Source organism: Galeopterus variegatus, unplaced genomic scaffold (assembly GCF_000696425.1).
Source record: "Galeopterus variegatus unplaced genomic scaffold, G_variegatus-3.0.2 Scaffold1146, whole genome shotgun sequence".
Classification (NCBI taxonomy): Eukaryota; Metazoa; Chordata; class Mammalia; order Dermoptera; family Cynocephalidae; genus Galeopterus; species Galeopterus variegatus.
In genome coordinates this window covers 298,175-316,046 of record NW_007727257.1, presented here as the reverse complement: position 1 = coordinate 316,046, position 17,872 = coordinate 298,175, and the positions used below count along the sequence as shown (strand labels likewise).

Below are 17,872 nucleotides of genomic sequence, written 5' to 3'. Positions count from 1 at the left end.
TCCTCATCTTTCATTATACTTGTACAGTCAGAGGCACCCCACACCATCCACCTGCTTTGTCTACTTATTTTGGGGGTGCTTTTGCAAGGAACTTCTGATTAACCCTTGCAATGCCTGGGAGAGGGATGTGGTTTTGTTAATATCTGCACGTAGCTTGCTGAAGCTGCATTTATCTCCAAGTAAACTGTAAATCTTCAAGTATATGATTTGTCTTTATCTCCAAGTAAATTGTTCTAACTTGCTGTTCCCTGTTCTATGTCAGCCATGTGTTAATACTGAATAAACACCACTGTATTAAAGGAACAGATGGAGGAATGCTGCCAATGTGCCCTTGTACCTCCAGGGATGTGCCTGAGAACCCAGGAGCATGTGCACAAGGCTCTGGATATGAACGCAGTGAGCTAGCCTTCTATTGTTAGCGCACTATGACAAAGAAGCCACACTCGAATGAATGTTATTGCCTGAAAACAGAAGGCGGCATAAGAAAAGGGCCTTAAGTGGGGTGGGAAGGTTCTTGTGAGAATGACCTTGTGTTTCTGGGGGAGGTTCTGTCCAGCTACCCTCTCTACTCAGCTGTCTCAGGCGGGGGACTGATCCTGACTCTCATCAGAGCTCTGCTTTGTTGAATTCTGAACAAGATGAAAGTCATCTGGGCAGATGTTTACCCCATAAAAATGAGATGCTGTAGAATAAATTCCAAGGGTGATACTATGAAACAGGAAAATGTGGATTGAGTATCCCTTATCCAAGATGCTTGGGACCAGGAGTGTTTTGAATTTTGAGGTTTTTTGGGTTTTGAATGTTTGCAGATACATACCCAGTTGAGCATCCCTAATCCGAAAATCCAAAATCCAAAATGTTCCAGTGAGTGTTTCCTTTGAGCTAATGTCGGCTCTCAAATAGTTTCAGATTTTGGAGCATTTCAGATTTCAAATTTTCAGATTAGGGATGCTCAACCTGTGGTAACTAGTAATAGCCTTTTTATTTTTAGTTAGTCTCTTTTAATTAGAAAGAGCAAAAGCCAAGGAAGTTACTGTAAAACCACCACAACAAATAAAACAAAAACAAAATACTAGGCAGTTTATTACAAGGATACATATGGAGAGCTGGGAGGAATTAAGACCACTCCAGGGCCAGCTCCCTCCTGGGTCTCTCTCAAGCACATATGGTCTGTATTGTGAAGTATCTGCTTCTCACATGTGTCTGAGCCACTTCCCTTTCCACTCCAGGCTTCCTCTGCCATCCCGTGGCTTCCTCATTTTTTCACATTGCTCATGACCTTGGTTTATCACGGGCCCCTGCTCTAGTTCATGTTACAGGTGACAAACCTGTCATTCTTTCATGGTTTTCTGTTGTTGTTTGTTTGCTTGTTTTTGGTTCAGATTCCTGAGAGAAATAGAGGGTCTGACGGTCTGGGCTCATTTTTCTAGTCAGGCCCAGACTGCAGGCACGGGGCAGCTTAAAGACGGACTGCTTCAGCCGGGCGCTGACCTCAGACTGACAGTGCTGAGGCCGTGGGAAGGCTAGCGATGGCTGTGAGCATAGCAAGTTCATCTAAAAGGAAAATCGGGCATGATGAATATGATCGCTTGACATATCAAGGAAGGAGGCCTAGCTAATTCTGACTCTGGAAGTCATTCACTGAGCAAAGTGAAAATCCTTTCCTAGTACATATTTGGTAAATAAGCCCAATTAGGTATCTGAAGGGTTTTATTATGGCCAAAACAGGAGAATCTTTGCCTTTATGTGAAGGAACAGAGAGGAATCTGGAAATTATTCTGCTTTACAGTATGAAAGGATTAAGAAGTTGAGAGAATTAAGGAGAGATGAATTTACCCTTTGTCACAAAGATTTTAATATTGAGAACTTACTGTGCCTAGGTTACTGACACAATGGAGCAATGGAGTTGGAGTTCCTTGGTGGCAGGTCTTTTGGAGACTCTTGTTTAGACACTTTTGATCATCTTTGCAGCATTGTAGAACTCAGAAATATGAACAAAAGGAAACATTTCCTTATGAGCCAAGATATCCTTCCTTTCTGTGTGAAGCATAACTTGCAAACTGAACCCATGACTTCTGGTAACTCTGTTTATAAATTGTTACATATGGAACCAATGTAAGCATCAAGTACAGACAAGGATATTGTACCTCACCCCATTTGCCCCTGCAAGCACCCCTACCTCAGACTGTGTCCAGGATTTGTTTTAGTTTTTGGCAAAAGTTGAGAAACTGTGTTACCATATTAGTAAATAGGAATTAATACCATTGTTACTGTATATTCATATAATTTTATGGGGCCAAGAGTAAAAGCAGCTCTTAAAAATGTCCTGGATTCATCAGTAAGCAAATAGGATTTTAAAAATTTAAGTTTCTTTAACAGACATGGAGATAGTTTTGAGAACTGATAACATTTAATAGTCAGCTATGGATCTTTTAATGAATGAGCGCAGGAACTAATAAACTGAAGGAAAATTTGGCATCATTTGTTACTTGCTTGGGTTCAGGTTTGCAAGCCCAAATTTTAAAAATTTAAGTTTCTTTAACAGACATGGAGATAGTTTTGAGAACTGATAACATTTAGTAGTCAGCTATGTATCTTTTAATGAATGAGCGCAGGAACTAATAAACTGAAGGAAAATTTGGCATCATTTGTTACTTGCTTGGGTTCAGGTTCGCAAGCCCAGGTCATCTCTATGCAAGAAGCACTAAATGATTGATCTCCTGACCAGTATGTGTACTTATTGAGAACTGTTGGAGGGTCAGAGGAAAAGGGCCGGTATAAAGAAATCATATATATTGAAGGAGGGTAAAAGACTAGGAATCATCATTTCCCTAGATTTTCTGAAGGAATACCAAAAAGAAATCTTACCAAAATCAATTTGCAATTGTTTGAAGAGAAGAAGGTTTTTTAACTGGGTGGCCTGACTTTATAAAGGACAAGTCCTGTCGTACCAATCTAATCTTCTGACCTGAAAATGAAAGCCCGGGTAGATCAAGGAAAAAGATTTATGTATAGTTAATTTAGAGTGTAGGTATCACTGGGTGTGACACCACAAGGTATGTCCATCAGCACTTACCTCACTGCTGGAGATAGTAGATATCGGAGGCTCATTGTCTACCAGAGGACAAATCTAAGGTCAAGTTCAAGGCCCAGTGTTATTTATGTTTTTATCCACAGTCAGGCATTTGGATTGAAATGCACACGGGTGTTTAGTTTGCTCACTGCACAGAACTGGTGGGAGAACGGCAAAGACAGCGATGAGTAGAAAGAAGCTTAAAAAATAGATGTCCAGACATACTGCTCTTTCTCCTCACCGATCCTATGACATTTGTCTTCTAAACTTCGTGTTATTTAAATCAGGAACACCATCGATTATTTTGCATATTTTGCAATTAGCTCACCTGAGGATGAGAATGATGACTTATGCTTCATTTCTACCTCCCACAGCACCTGGTTGGCATTTAATAAATATGTGATTGGTTAGCAAAAAGTAAAATTATAAAGAACCAGTGGCATGCACGTCCAATAGAAGAATGCTGCTGGGTAATATCATGTAGTAACAAGGAGTAGTTAGTGCCCATCTCTGGTTAACAGTGCCAGTGTGGATGGATGCAAGGGAGTGAAGCTTAAGGAACTCCTGAAAATAATCTCTGTACTGTACCAGGGAGGGGCTAGACATTTACTAGTTGGCTGTGATCATTCTGTGCTTCAGGGCTAAGTGAGGATTTGTGGATGGTGTAGACAGGGGCTACAAAGATGAGTAGAGGAGGGTGACGTGTGTGTCACGGTGGCTGAGTGTGCTCACTCTGAGTCTGTCCAGTCTAGGTTGTCTCGCCAGCGGTGACCAGGGCAAGTGGCTTCACTTCTCTGTCACTCACTTCTCTACTGGTAGAATGGAGAGAGTAATGGGGCTTACTTCATGGGGATACAAAAATTAATTTACAAAATGCATGTACAGGACCCAACAGCCTAAAAGCAACTCAATAAATACTGTTGTAAGAACCATAAGAAATGAAAAAAAAAAGGGATGTTATTTAGGCTCAGGAAGAAAAGGCTGAGAGTGGGTTTAGTAATGGTCTCTACACGCAAGATAATGACAAATCATCGTTCATCTTGACAGGTTGATTCAGTTTGCAAGCCTGTTATGTGCCTTTCACCAAGGAACGTATGAGAGCCAAAGGGCTTGATTGGCAGCATGACGGAAGCAGGATAGACACAGGGATGAATTTCTGAAAGCCAGGACTGCCAGACTCACTGGCCTAGGGAACTGACAAAAATTGTGGAGTTTTGTTTGAAAACTTGGAAAATAACCCGGTTCTACCTCACATTCTTCTAAACTGTTTTAATTGTGGTTCTGTGCCAAGCCACATGAGTGTCTTCTCAAGCCACTCTGGTTAATGCCTGCTCTTTGAGATCTTAGGCTGGTATTACTTAACAGAGTTTCAGCTGTGCTTATAAAAAGATGAACATATCGGCACCTTTCAGCAGTACCAAATTAACATCAAAATGTCATTGCTGAGCCATAAGGATGCCCCTATTTTGTTCTGTTAGCGTGCATCAGAATTCACAGTCAGTCACCGTGAGCCTGATCACTTCAGGTAAGTTGCTTTACTGCCAGTTCTAAAGATAATGAGACTGCATGTAAGACTCCTACTTGTCTGGGATGATTCATCCACAGGCAGAGGGCCCACTGTGAAGGGCCCAGATTAGAAATTAATAAATGCTGCTATCTGATTATAACTACGGCTGTGTATTCCAGAGAGTCTGACGAGGATGGGTGAAAGAATAAACCCTGGGTTTTCTTGCTGTTTGAAATAACAATTGTCATTTTGTGAAGGGCCCAGATTAGAAATTAATAAATGCTGCTATCTGATTATAACTACGGCTGTGTACTCCAGAGAGTCTGACGAGGATGGGTGAAAGAATAAACCCTGGGTTTTCTTGCTGTTTGAAATAACAATTGTCATTTTCTTTTGAAGACCCCTTTGTCTGCTTGCATACTTCCATCAGAGGAAGAGTATTCAGGTGAAATACTCTGAACTGTAGAAATGTCGCAGGCCGCTGAACGTGGTTTAAAAACAAATGAACAAATTTCAAAATAAGAACGAGTAAATGCGCCATTATTTTACTTGTCAAGTTCTTATTTCTGGGGAACATCTTGCCGGCTTTGGTACCTACCTTGAGTGATTGCTGCTGCTTGTCCTTGCTTGGCCAGTCTCCCAGAGTCTAGTTTAGATATTGACAGCATTTCAGCTACCCAAGGTCCCAAAGGGGAGAATGGAAACTGGTTGGGCTGAGGGTGGTGTGGGCCAGTTAAGACATTCTGATGGGGTCTTGATCTGCAGAATTAGGACTGTGGGAAAGGGAGACAAAGTAGAAAGAAGGGTTAGCCTGGGCTGCAGTGCTGATCATAGCAGTGACAAGACAGGTTCCAGGGATGGTGACAAGGTTAATACTGATCAACCAGAGGTGGAAATGCTGGGCCAGAGAGAGTGACCTTTAACTGTGTTAGGAGCTGAATCCACAGCCCCCTGTACCTTCTAAACTAAGTTTTCCTTCTTTGTATGGATAGCGAAGTGGAAGGCTGTTTTCTAGGACTATGGACAAGACTTTGTGGTTAGGAAGACAGCTTCAGTGTGGATCGCCCTGTGTCAGGTTAGGAGCTTGGCACTTGTTCTGATAGATTGTGTTGTACTCTCAATGATACTTCATAGGCCCATTCCGACCAGAGCTAGAGGGAAAGAAAATGAAGGGTAAGCAATGAGGAACTCTGAACTCTTAAAGATCCATGTTTAGTGCTAATAACCAGCAGCCATAAATGAGCGGTAATGTAAGAGTTGAGGAATTCTGGAAAAGGAGAGTGATTTTTGGTATAAAGCAAACAAGGGAAATCTCAAATAAACTTGAACACAACCAATGAAATACTGGACAGCATTCTCCCTCCATTTCAGGCCAGGCAAACTAGACCTGAACAATGAGTCAAGGGAGGGTCAGAGAGCTGAGAAAGACTGGCTTAACCCTGCCGAGGGGGTTGCCTGCCCCAGGGTGGAGGCCAGCGAGCTCTGAGTACCCTATTTAAAACCAAAGAACCCTTTTGGTATGGTTCAGACTGGTGTGAGTATGCGGGGTTTTATATCATAGTGGACAAAGCAACGCGAACATGTTGGCACTAATAGTGCACTACTCGTCTCGCTGTATGGGACAGGAAAGGGGAGATGGTGTCAGACCTCAGCTGGCATCTGCAGATACGGGGAGCCGGGCCCAGCATCAAGAGTTTAGGCAGTTTGTCAGGGACTGTACAAAGCAGCTGGAGGTTCCGGTTAGGGCTCCTCATCCAAGAGAGACTGGAATAAACCACAGGACATAAGGAAACAACTTAGTCCTTTAACTTGGGAGGCATGGGAGACGCGTGTGAAGGAAGGCTTCATCTGGGTGGCCATATCTGTACCCAGCCAGGCTGACATCCACTGTACCAGATTCTGGGCTTAGAGCAGCCCAGCCAGATTTAGAAGATGGTGTTGGTGAGGATGGCTCTTGGCCAGTCCTAGTTTAAAGATTAGAAGGCAGTGCCTACTGGCTAAAGTTCAAAATCCTACAATTGAGTGAGGCTGAGACAGGCAGGTGCTGACAATTGTCGAAGATAAATTTTTTAATCTGCCTGCATACAATTTTATTTTCATTTCTTGGGCCCTTAGAAATATGTTGCCTCTTTTAGATGAACGACCAAATTGGTTTGAGAGATGTGAATAAATTCAAAGCCGCTTTGATTGTGAACAGCCGTACTTTGCTGTTATGTGAGGAAGGAGTGATCAGTTTTCCAACATAGAGACCTAGGAAAGCAGATCTCTGGATATTTGGTGAAAAAATTTTTCAGAAAACTTTCTTCTGGATTTAGCCACTGGAAACAATGGCTTGTTAATCTGTGCCAAACAAGCATGACTGATCCAAATTCTAAATTCAGCCATGCTTAGTCTTTCTCTCCATATCAAGCTAGGACAGAAGGACAGAGAGCTCTTTGTTTTCCAGGGGTCCCTTTAAGAGACCCATATGTATAAATATAATCACTGTATCTGGAACCAGTGCTTATGTATCAAATATAAAATGCCTTTACTACCTTTCTGCTCTGGAGGGCATCTCCCCACTTCTCTGCTCCCTCTGGTATATGAACGTGATGTTCTGATCAGATGCGTATGAAGAGATGGGAATGTTAATTTATTTGAGGCAAATGTCAACATCTTTACTCTGAAAAATGCTGCTAGTACGTCAAGTACCATCACTGGCTTGTTCTTAACCTGCTCTTTAATAATAATCAGAATTCTTTTGTAGACTCTACCCTTTTGCCTTACATTCAGTGGAAAAATTTTGACAGCATAAGGCAATTTTGGATTTAGTATTTCATACCTAATAAGAAGTGATCTGTTTTCCCTTGTTTATTAGGTTTAGTTTTATGATGACTTTCTTTTTATTCTATGAATGTCAGATCTATGTTGGTGTTAATCACATTTGATTTTATAAATTGTCCTAAATAAATTTTGTCTGATATTGATAACCCTACTATCTAATTGATACTGTTAGTTTAATATTTAAACCATCATTTCTTCCATCCATTTCAGTTTTTCCAACCTTTCCTCTTCCCCTACCTTCTTCCCTGGCATTTATTTAAAAGCACATTTATTCAGTCACAGAATTTCATTGTTGCTGAACTTGTCAGCTTGCTCTTTTATAGAAAAGAACCTCTTAATAAAAATACAAGTCAAACCATCTGAGAGTTGTTTTGGTTTGCATAATGAAGCAGACCATAGACAGGAATTTTAATTTAAGATGAATCTCTTTTATAGAAAAGAACCTCTTAATAAAAATACAAGTCAAACCATCTGAGAGTTGTTTTGATTTGCATAATGAAGCAGACCATAGACAGGAATTTTAATTTAAGATGAATTGAAATAGGCTTGTTAAGATTTTGGCAGTCCTGATATCTTACATGGAAGCACAAACACGTTCTAGAAGTGCTCTCAGTATTCTTCAGGCCCTTTGCCCCCCTTACTTTAATTCTATAATTCATTTGGGGGTCCTGTTGAAAAGGAATCTGCCTTTTCATTTTTCTCCTCTTCTTGTCCTTCCTGTTGCTCATAAGCTTTGTCTTGCTAGGACATTGTCGCTGAGACCTAGAATGTGAAGAACCTTGTAGACATTCTCAAAGTGAATACCTTCAGCTCGTTTCTCAGCTGTGGCTTAAATCTGATGACTGAAGCATATCCAAAAGAGAGATGCAGTCAGGGAGGAAAATGAAACAAAATTCAAGGAGAAAGCAAAATTATCTTCTGAAAAAACGAATAAGAAAAAGAATGCTGGCTTTTGCAGAAGTTATTTAGTTATCTAGAGGGGCTGTTAAACTAGCCCAATCTGCTTGAATTTCTGTTCACGGGCTTTTGAAAACCCAGAGTGTTCTCCTTTATGTACAAAGGTTTAAAGAAAAGAATGGGTCTAGCATTTAACAGGCAGGAAAGATCATGGTTCTCTATCAGTAAGCTTCCACGGTGTGTTTCAGTCATAATATTTCTGATTAATGGTGAGGCTGGAGAATGTCAGATTTTTTTTTCCTTTCTTGCAAGGCATTGCTCACAAAACTCTGACACTATTCTAATGTATCCTAAGTAGCTAACTCTGGCCTTAGTCACCTGAAAAAATGATGGTGTGATGTCAGAATTCCTAATCATCTAAGGAGGTGATCTCTTGGGATTGGATGGGTACAGAAACATTTTTCTCCTTATTTTGGGAGAGAAATGAGATTTTGTTCCCCCATATCCTGCTTTTACTCTGTGCTAAGTGTGGGAGGAGTAAAGAAGGATCCCCAGGACTTCTCTCAGGGCAGCCGAGGTAACGCTGGCCTCCCACCCTCTTATTTCTACACTTGCCTTCTAAATCTCGCGGTGGTGGAGAAAGTTTTCAGTGAAAGCCTAGCAATTCTAGCCTTTTATCAGATACAGATCCTCCTCAGGAGCTGAATTTAGAAGAACAGAAGGAGGATTTTCTTTATTCATATAACAGGAAAAGGACTAGGAGGAAAATCAGATTTATTTAATCTGAAACTGCCTAATGTCCTAGCAGGATCATAATCCCTATGATGTTATAAAGTACTAAGATTTGAATAACATGAAAGACTTTAAGATACTAGAAAAATATTATCTCCATTGGATAGCCAACAAAGATGAGCTAGATTTGAGAATTATCTGGTTCCAGCATCAATTACCCCATTTTTAAAATTCAACAGATATTCACTGAGAGCCCACTGTGGGCCAGCCCCCCTTCTAGGTGAGCAAACAAATAATGACCCCTGTCCTGATGGTGTTTACTAGGTTCTTAACAAATGCATCAAATAAGTACTCATGTAGTCTGTTATATGGTGATAAAATGCAAAAGGAAAAAAGGGAGCAGGATGAGGGGATCAGGCGTGCCCATGACAAGGAAGACAAGCTTCAGTATCCCACTGGATGATCAGGATGGAGAGGGCTTTGCTGAGAAGGTGAGATTTTAGCGACAACTTGACCGAGGTGCCTGTGTTAACCCTGTAGATACCTGGATAGCTGGAGGAATAGTGTTCTGGGCAGAGGAAGTAGCTAGAGCAGAGGTTTGGAGCAGACATGTGCAAGCATGTGCAGGAGAGGTCAGACTTCATGCAATAGAGTGAGAAAGAGGGAGAGTGTGGGTACATGGTGTCTGAGGGGCGATGCTGGGGTCCAGATCAAGGGCATTGGCTGTTTCTTTTTAGTGAATTAGGAACCCATCAGAGTTTGGGGCAGAGAGTAGCATCTTAAGATTTAAGTTTTAAAAGGATCGTCCTGCTTCTTTGTTGAGCATAGACTGCAGGGCACTGGGGCAGAGGCAGGGAGACCATCATCAGGCTGTTGCCACTCGTGGGTAAGGATAACTAGGCAGGTAGGCAAATTGACGTTGGAGTTGGAGACGACAAGGTCACCACAGCCTTTCACAAGAGGAGTGTCACTGGAATGGTTCGGTTGGAATCTGCTTGGAGTCAGTTTAAGAGAAAATGGTTGAAGAGGAATTGGAGGAGGTGAGTATAGATGATGCTTTCAGGAAGTTTGTTGCAAAGGGGAGTAGGTAAGTGGCCAGTGGCATTTCTGCCACTCTGGCTGGCTGCAACAGGGATTCCTCACATTTTATAAAAGTGCAATTGATGCACAACTTTTCAGGCATACCTTATTTCCATGAGGTAGATATGTAACATCAGCATAGAAATTTGGAAGTAGATGAGAACATCAAGTTCATTTCAATCAATTTGTCACCCAATAAAGAAAACTTCTTTAAAATATGAATACAACAAACATTAAAAAATTTTTTTTTCATGTGCCACCTAGGGATCCAGAGATGAATAAGGCACAGTTCCTGCTCTTGAGAAACACACATGTTCAGTGGGAGGAGGCGAGCATTATGTTTGCTGTTTGATAAGTATCATGATAGAGGCGTAAAAGCGCAGGGGAGATAGAACTAACTTGACCAGAAGTTAGAAAAAGAGCTGACATTTTAACTAAGCCTTAAAAGTGAACATAAAGTTTTCCAGATAGAGTACTGGGGAGAAACCCTTTGTCAGATAATAATGCTTCTCCTGTTTGAATGCTTCTAGCTACAGAAGCCCATTTCACTTTTAAAAGCTATATTTGTTGCAAATACATTTCTTATATTGAGCTAAGTAACGCTTTTTAATATTTCTGCTCATCGGTCCCAGTTCTCTCCTCTGGAGCTAATGAGCAAAGACTTATCTACCGTATAAATCACTTTGGTATTTGAAAATAGATATTATGTTATGTTTTAAGCTATCTCCTTTTCATGTTGAGTAAAGGGAAATGGATAGGTTCCGTGAGAAACCAGGACCGAAATTAGGAAACTCGGACTCTAAGACCAAGGTTAGTATTCAGGAGGTTTATTAGGGAGTGTTCTTGAGATTCACACTGTGGAAGGGAATTATCTCCTTTTCATGTTGAGTAAAGGGAAATGGATAGGTTCCGTGAGAAACCAGGACCGAAACTAGGAAACTCGGACTCTAAGACCAAGGTTAGTATTCAGGAGGTTTATTAGGGAGTGTTCTTGAGATTCACACTGTGGAAGGGAACGGAAGATTGGGCAGCACTGGACAGAGAGAGGGGAAGTACTAGGGTGATGCGGTTTTAACGGGAGCTCCAGTCAACCCTGTGGGAAGTTCTGAAGATAGTCTGTTTTCTAAAAGTTGCTGTTACAGAATACTTGAGACTGGGTAATTTATAAAGCTAAGACGTCTATTTGGTTCATGGTTCTGGAGGCTGGGAATTGCAAGGGCATGGCAGCAGCTTCTGGCAAAAGCATTTGTGCTGCATCATAACATGGCAGTAAAACAGAAGGGCACACGAGCAGTGCAAAAGAGAGCTGAGCTCGCTTTTATAACAAACCACTCTCTCTTGAACTCACTCACTCCCTCAAGAACTAATTCACTCCTATGAGAACCCACTCACTCCCAAGATAAAGGCATGAATCCATTCATGAAGGCTCCATCCTCATGATCCAACCATTGCTGAAAGGCCCTACCTCTTAATACTGTTACATTGGCAATTAAGTTTCTAACACATGAATTTTGGGGGGACACATTCAAACCATAGCATAGACTGACCTTTCAGAGTTGTCCAGAGTTAGGACAGAAGACCAGTGAGAACACTCTTCACAGCCAGTCATTCAGTGCCATTTACCTCAGGAAGAGGGGAAGACTTTGGGTGAGTGGCTCTTCAGCTGAGGCAATCCCCAAAGGGACACCAAGCTGAAGCCTATTGCCAGGGGCACTATCAGCAACTGGGGCACTTAATTCTTTCTTTCTGAAGTGGATTTGTAGGGGATGATGCAGGAGAATCTCATGTACTGTTCATTCTTTAAGCAATTATTTTTTGAGGCAGATAATAGGATGAAAAAGTACTTCTTTTTGTTTCTTCTTAACAAACAAACACCAGGAACATCAAAGTGATGGGGATCCAACATAAAGGTTCTAGACTTGTGTGAGGTCTAATGTACAATTCTACCTTCCCTGTGCTAATCAGTTAAGGTGGCCCTTTATCCAGGAATGCTTTTGCTCTCAAGGCAAGTTGCAGTACATTCATGCAATAAATTTGACTGGGAATCTTTACTAGGAGGAGGAGACTGCTCCAAGGACCCGTGCATGTCAACATTTTGTAATGACAACAAGCAATAAAAATGTAAGTGGGGAAGCATAGTGAGCTGCAAACAGAATTATATCTCTGTCCTTCATCCTCGATCACTCGTGGTGAACATGCTGCATGCTGGGTGCCTGCAAAGATGGATGCGTGGCCACTGGTCCTTTCCACTCCATGCACACTGGAAGATTGCTCTTTGATTTGTGGCTGCAGCCATAATTTGCAGAGTCTGTCACTGTTTGCAACTTATAGTTAGCCCAAAGCTTTGTTGAAAAAGAGCTGTTTCATTCCTGATCACTGTATACCAGATTGATATGTCAACTAAATGAATAACATTGGACTACTCATTATAGCGGGAAACATTTGCCCAAGATATAACTGTCTCTTGATTTCCGTTTGGCTTCATTAATCTTCTTTTGGTGCCAGATAAAATGATCATATAAGGCATCCTTATTCAATGAGGGATTGGCGAGATAAAATGGTTGAGCTGGGCATGGATGGGGGCAGAGGAGTCAGAAGAAGGATGAGGTTGTGGAAGGCAACAGAATCAGAAGGTAAGATAAGGACGTGGTGGGGGTATGATGGAGCCATATTAATTTTTCTCCTTTCTTGCTCTCACCGTACATTGGCTTTCTTCACATAGTTGCTGGCAGTGTCTTTACAAGCTCATTTATAATTGTGGGAGAGTTTTAAGAGAAGAGTAAGAGAGGGAAGGGTCAGGTAGATATTTAATAGATTGGTTGGCTTTTAAATTCAATCTCATTAGCATGAGCTCATTTACTATGGGCCCCATGCGTTTTCTCTCAAGGCTGTCTCTTGCTATGTATTTGAAGCAGCTGTGGTTTCACTGCACATGGAACTTTGTATGTATTCAAGAACCTCCTTGTGATAAGATCTGCTCATGTATCACAGAATAGGTAGACTTACCTTGTTTGCAGTTGGTGTTCCTTTACATCTTAAGGCATATACAAAAGCTTATTCACTTTGCTATAACCAATGGGTTTGTGGAACTTCTTCATTAATAATATTTCTCATTTGAGAATCCCAAAACTTCCCTTTAGCTGGAAGTATAACAAGAAATACAAATAGATGTTTTTTCTAAGTGATAACTGTTCTAGGTGGTGACTGTTCTGTCACTGGCCATTCTTTCCTGTCGGGGTAGTTCTTTGCAGGCTCTGACAAGGGAATAATTAAGCTTTGTTGTGCTGGATTCCCATTTGTCTTAGGCCTTTTGGGCTGCTATAGTGAAATACCATAAATCAAATGGCTTATAAACAACAGCAATTTATTTCTCACAGTTCTGGAGGCTGGGAAATTCAAGATCAAGGCACCAGCAGAGTTGTTCTCTGGTTCACAGCTGGCACCTTCTCCCTGTACCCTCACAAAGTGGAAGGTACAAGGCAGCTTCTGGGGCCTCTTTTATAAAGGCACTAATCCCATTCATGAGGGCTCAGCCCCCATGATCTAGTCACTTCCCCAAAGGCCCCATCTCCTAATACCATCACCTTGGGGGTAGGAATTAAACATATGAGTTTGGGGGGACACAAACATTCAGACCACAGCACCACTGTATCTCATAACCTAAGGACAAGGCCAGTGTTGCTTGACCAGCAGTACTTATATTGTAGGAGAAGTCCAGGTACAAGGGCTTACCAGGGTTTGGAATGGACACACGTGATATAATTATTCTACTCTGAATTAACTCCCTTTCCCCTAGCCACCCTTCCTTGGTGTCCCTCTCTCCCTACTTTTTCGAATTCCATGATCCAGTGAGGTTCTTATTCTACTGTATCTTAAAGTCCAGAGGAAGGAGCCATGAGAAGCATTGTTTTGCCCTAGTGGGAAGAATCACCCCCAAATGAGCAAGCATCTACTGTTTCATATGAACAGCTTGTGGGAAACGTGAAGAGTTCAAGCCACGAGAAGCCAACTTAGCTCTGCAGAGCCAAGGGGATGCTAGCTTTTATGGCTGAATCAGGGTCTTTGGACACCAGCTGGATATTTCCCAGCCTATATTTTTTTCAGTAGTGGATGCCCAAGAAATAATTCAGCAATGTCTCAGCTGTGCAACAATATGTTTCTGAACTAAAAAATCACTATATAATTTTGTTTAAAGCCCAGTTTCTTGGTCTCTTGTACTTTGAAGCTCTCGTTGGGGGATAAAAAGGGAACTGCCCCTTGGATAATTTTGTTAGCCTGGATTGTTATAAAATGGAGATGAACCATCAAATAGAAGATAGGGGGAAGAGACCAAAAATAAAGACACCATTACCCAGCAGGAAGTCAGGGGAAAATGGACTGAGAAAGAAGGACGTGGCTGAGAAGGTTGTCATTTTGTGGTTTCAGATTCTTCTAGCTATAAGATGGAAATAAGCTCCAGGGCCTAGCATCTCAGAACAGCAGGTGAAATGCAGCTTAAAATGGGAAAAATTTAAAATGGCTTCTTCCTGTAAAGGAAGGACCAAACAGAAGATGCTCAGAATTGACAGAGGGGTGTGTGTGTAACACACGGGTCACCCCACGACCTGGGGCATTATGTAGGTATGGGAAAGAACAATCTATGTGTTGCTCTAACATAAAGCTAAATCACATATGAACTTGAATACCAGTAATTTTAACTTGTAGCTTAGACATATTGTTTATGGCTTACTCTAGCTTGCATATCTTATTATCAGAGCAGAAATTAGAGAGCGAACTAAATGTGCTATTAATTTAACAGTTACATTTACATGTTTACAGAAAATATACTGATCCAATCTTGCATTACACCTGCTTCTCCCTGACATCCATATCTGAGTTCCATCCACCTTCCGGGCCACTGAGCTTATACCAGCTCCACAGACAGGTTTAAGTGTAGCTTGATGGCGTTTAGGATTATTTGTTCTGTGACTGAGTGAAATGCATCCACAATAGAGAAACAAAAAACCTTGAAAACTGGAAAGTGTGTGTGTGTTTCTGTGTAAGTGTGTGTGTAGCTCATTTGACAGTAAAACCTGACCTGAACTGACATGAGGTCATTTAGATCCATTTTAAGTTACTCTTCATATGTTTTGCTATACAAATATCAACATATTTGATTTGGGGGAGCTGCCCTAGGCTCTGGCAGTGGCCCTAAGGTTTTCAGACAAGGAGTGTAGACCAATGCTGATATTCTCTAAAGTCTAGGAGACAGTTTTAGGAAGAAAGGTATTACAAATATTTGCAATTAAAATATTTTTGAAATATTTTGTTGAAAATAAAAAAATTTAAAGGTATTATATAAAAAAATAAATAATGGGCATAAATCTTTGTATCCAATTGATTCAAAATCTCCATTACCATCTTTGGTTTGATTTCTCTCTCTCTCTTTTTCTTTTTACGCTTTTACTATTCTAGGATGAATCCTCCATGTTCTTCCAGTTTGGCCCATCAATTGAACAGCAAGCTTCCGTAATGCTCAACATCATGGAAGAATATGACTGGTACATCTTTTCTATTGTCACCACCTACTTCCCTGGCTACCAGGACTTTGTAAACAAGATCCGCAGCACCATCGAGAATAGCTTCGTGGGCTGGGAGCTAGAGGAAGTCCTCCTGCTGGACATGTCCCTGGATGATGGAGATTCTAAGATCCAGAATCAGCTCAAGAAACTTCAAAGCCCCATCATTCTCCTTTATTGCACTAAGGAAGAAGCTACCTACATCTTCGAAGTGGCTAACTCAGTAGGGCTGACTGGCTACGGCTACACTTGGATTGTTCCCAGTCTGGTGGCAGGGGATACAGACACAGTCCCCTCGGAGTTCCCCACTGGGCTCATCTCAGTATCGTATGACGAATGGGACTATGGCCTCCCTGCCAGAGTGAGAGATGGAATTGCCATAATCACCACCGCCGCTTCTGACATGCTGTCTGAACACAGCTTCATCCCCGAGCCCAAGAGCAGTTGCTACAACACCCATGAGAAGAGAATCTACCAGTCCAATATGCTGAATAGGTGAGTGTGGACGGAGGGCACATGGCAGTGGAGACGAGAGGAGAGCTTCGGAGACTGGGGTTGGAGGCTCAGAAGCTGTGGCAGGAGCAGTTCAAGACAGCAGCAGGGTGAAGGCTGCCCTCTGGGGTGGCAGTGGGGCGTGATGGCAGGAGCATTTCAGATCCAAACCTTGCTGTGCTGTGTTCTCATTCTAAGAAAAACAAAACAACTCTCACTTATTGAGCACTTACTACGTGCTAGACGTTACTTTAAGTATTTTGCATTTTAACTTCATTTAGTCCTCAAAACAACTCTATTAGGTGGGTTTTTAAATTGTGTCCATTTTACAATACAAGAGAATAAGGCTTGTAGGTGTAAATTGCCCAGAGTCATGCTGCAAGTGAGTGGTTCAGTCTGGAGTTGAACCCAGGCCCCTCTAAGTACCCTAAGTACCTGATCACAAGGAAAGATGCAATAGACTTAGAAATAAGGGAAGAGAAGTCCACTTACCTTTGGGATGTTGTGGTGTCATGAGGCAATGGAGAATAGGTTTCGTGGATCTATAGTCATATGAAGAGTGGTCTTCCCTTGAAGGAACAGGCTTGGTTTCTATCTCCTTTGCTTCTCCTCTCTCTGCCTTTAAGAGTGAGAATATTGCTGTAGAGGCAGCTTTTAGGGTTGGTCTTAGTCTGGTTTGTTTAGTACGACCAAGATAGGGGTCGTGTTCTGCTCCTCGGACCTTGGCTTATGTGATCCAGCCATGACTGTAGTGAATGATGCTAAGGGTATTGATTGTGTGGGATAGAAAATTCTACATATTTTTTGTGATTTCATTATTTGTATAAAACTGCTGTGTATGCACATTGTAAAATCAAAACAAAATAGAAGAACACAAAGAAGAACATAAAAATGACCTTAAGTCCAACTAACGAAAGAAAATCATTGCTAAAATAATTAGTGAAAACCCTTCTAGACATTTCTCTGTGCATATATATCTATACAGATATAAATCTAAAATTTTTCATAAATAGAAATATAACTACACCTGCTGCTCGATAACCTGACTTCAATATGACTTCTAAAACAGCAATATGTTTTAGACATTCATTTTAAATTGATTTCGAATTATTCAGACATACAGANGAGCGCCACCGCGCTTCCCAAGCGGCGCACTATAGCAGTGCGCCACCGGGCCGGCCCCCCTTCCTGCAATTCTGAACCTGCTTTGGTTCTTGGAAGGTACCAGGTTCTCTCATTTCCTGTCTCTGCCTTGAGCACACTCACCAGTGTGCCCCTTCCCACCAGACACACGTGTGCAGGTGCTCGTCATTCCAGCATTCCTCGGGCTTCAGTCCTAGCATCACTTCCACTGGCAAGTGTGAGCCTTGGACTAACATTGCCGTGTCATCTGCTTTCACTGCACCTTGTACTTTTCCAATGAAGCTACTCTTCAAGCTATGGTAATTGCATGCTTTATGATCTCTCTTCCCATGAGTTCTGTGAGAGCAGTGACCTTCCTATCTGTCACATCTTTCTGTCCCCATTCCTAGCACAGTGTGTGGCACAGGGAAGAGAATCAATGATACCGTCCCAGACTCAGTGCACTCCTGCTTCACAGGAGCTTTCTTGTTCTGTTCCTCTTCACATGATAACACAGATTCCCTTTAAGGGCTGGCTGGTTAGCTCAGTTGGTTAGAGCACGGTGTTATAACACCAAGGTCAAGGGTT

The 17,872-nt window shown here is 41.7% G+C and overlaps 1 protein-coding gene across 1 annotated transcript in view; it reads left to right on the top strand.

Moving 5' to 3' along the window:
- The window catches only part of GRIN2B (glutamate receptor, ionotropic, N-methyl D-aspartate 2B), a 312,544-nt gene that overhangs the window by 93,547 nt on the left and 201,125 nt on the right, over positions 1-17,872 (top strand). Inside the window, exon 2 of the mRNA XM_008575135.1 lies at positions 15,567-16,165. Within this exon, the coding sequence (XP_008573357.1) occupies positions 15,567-16,165 (599 nt within the window). The remainder of the gene's footprint in view (positions 1-15,566; positions 16,166-17,872) is intronic.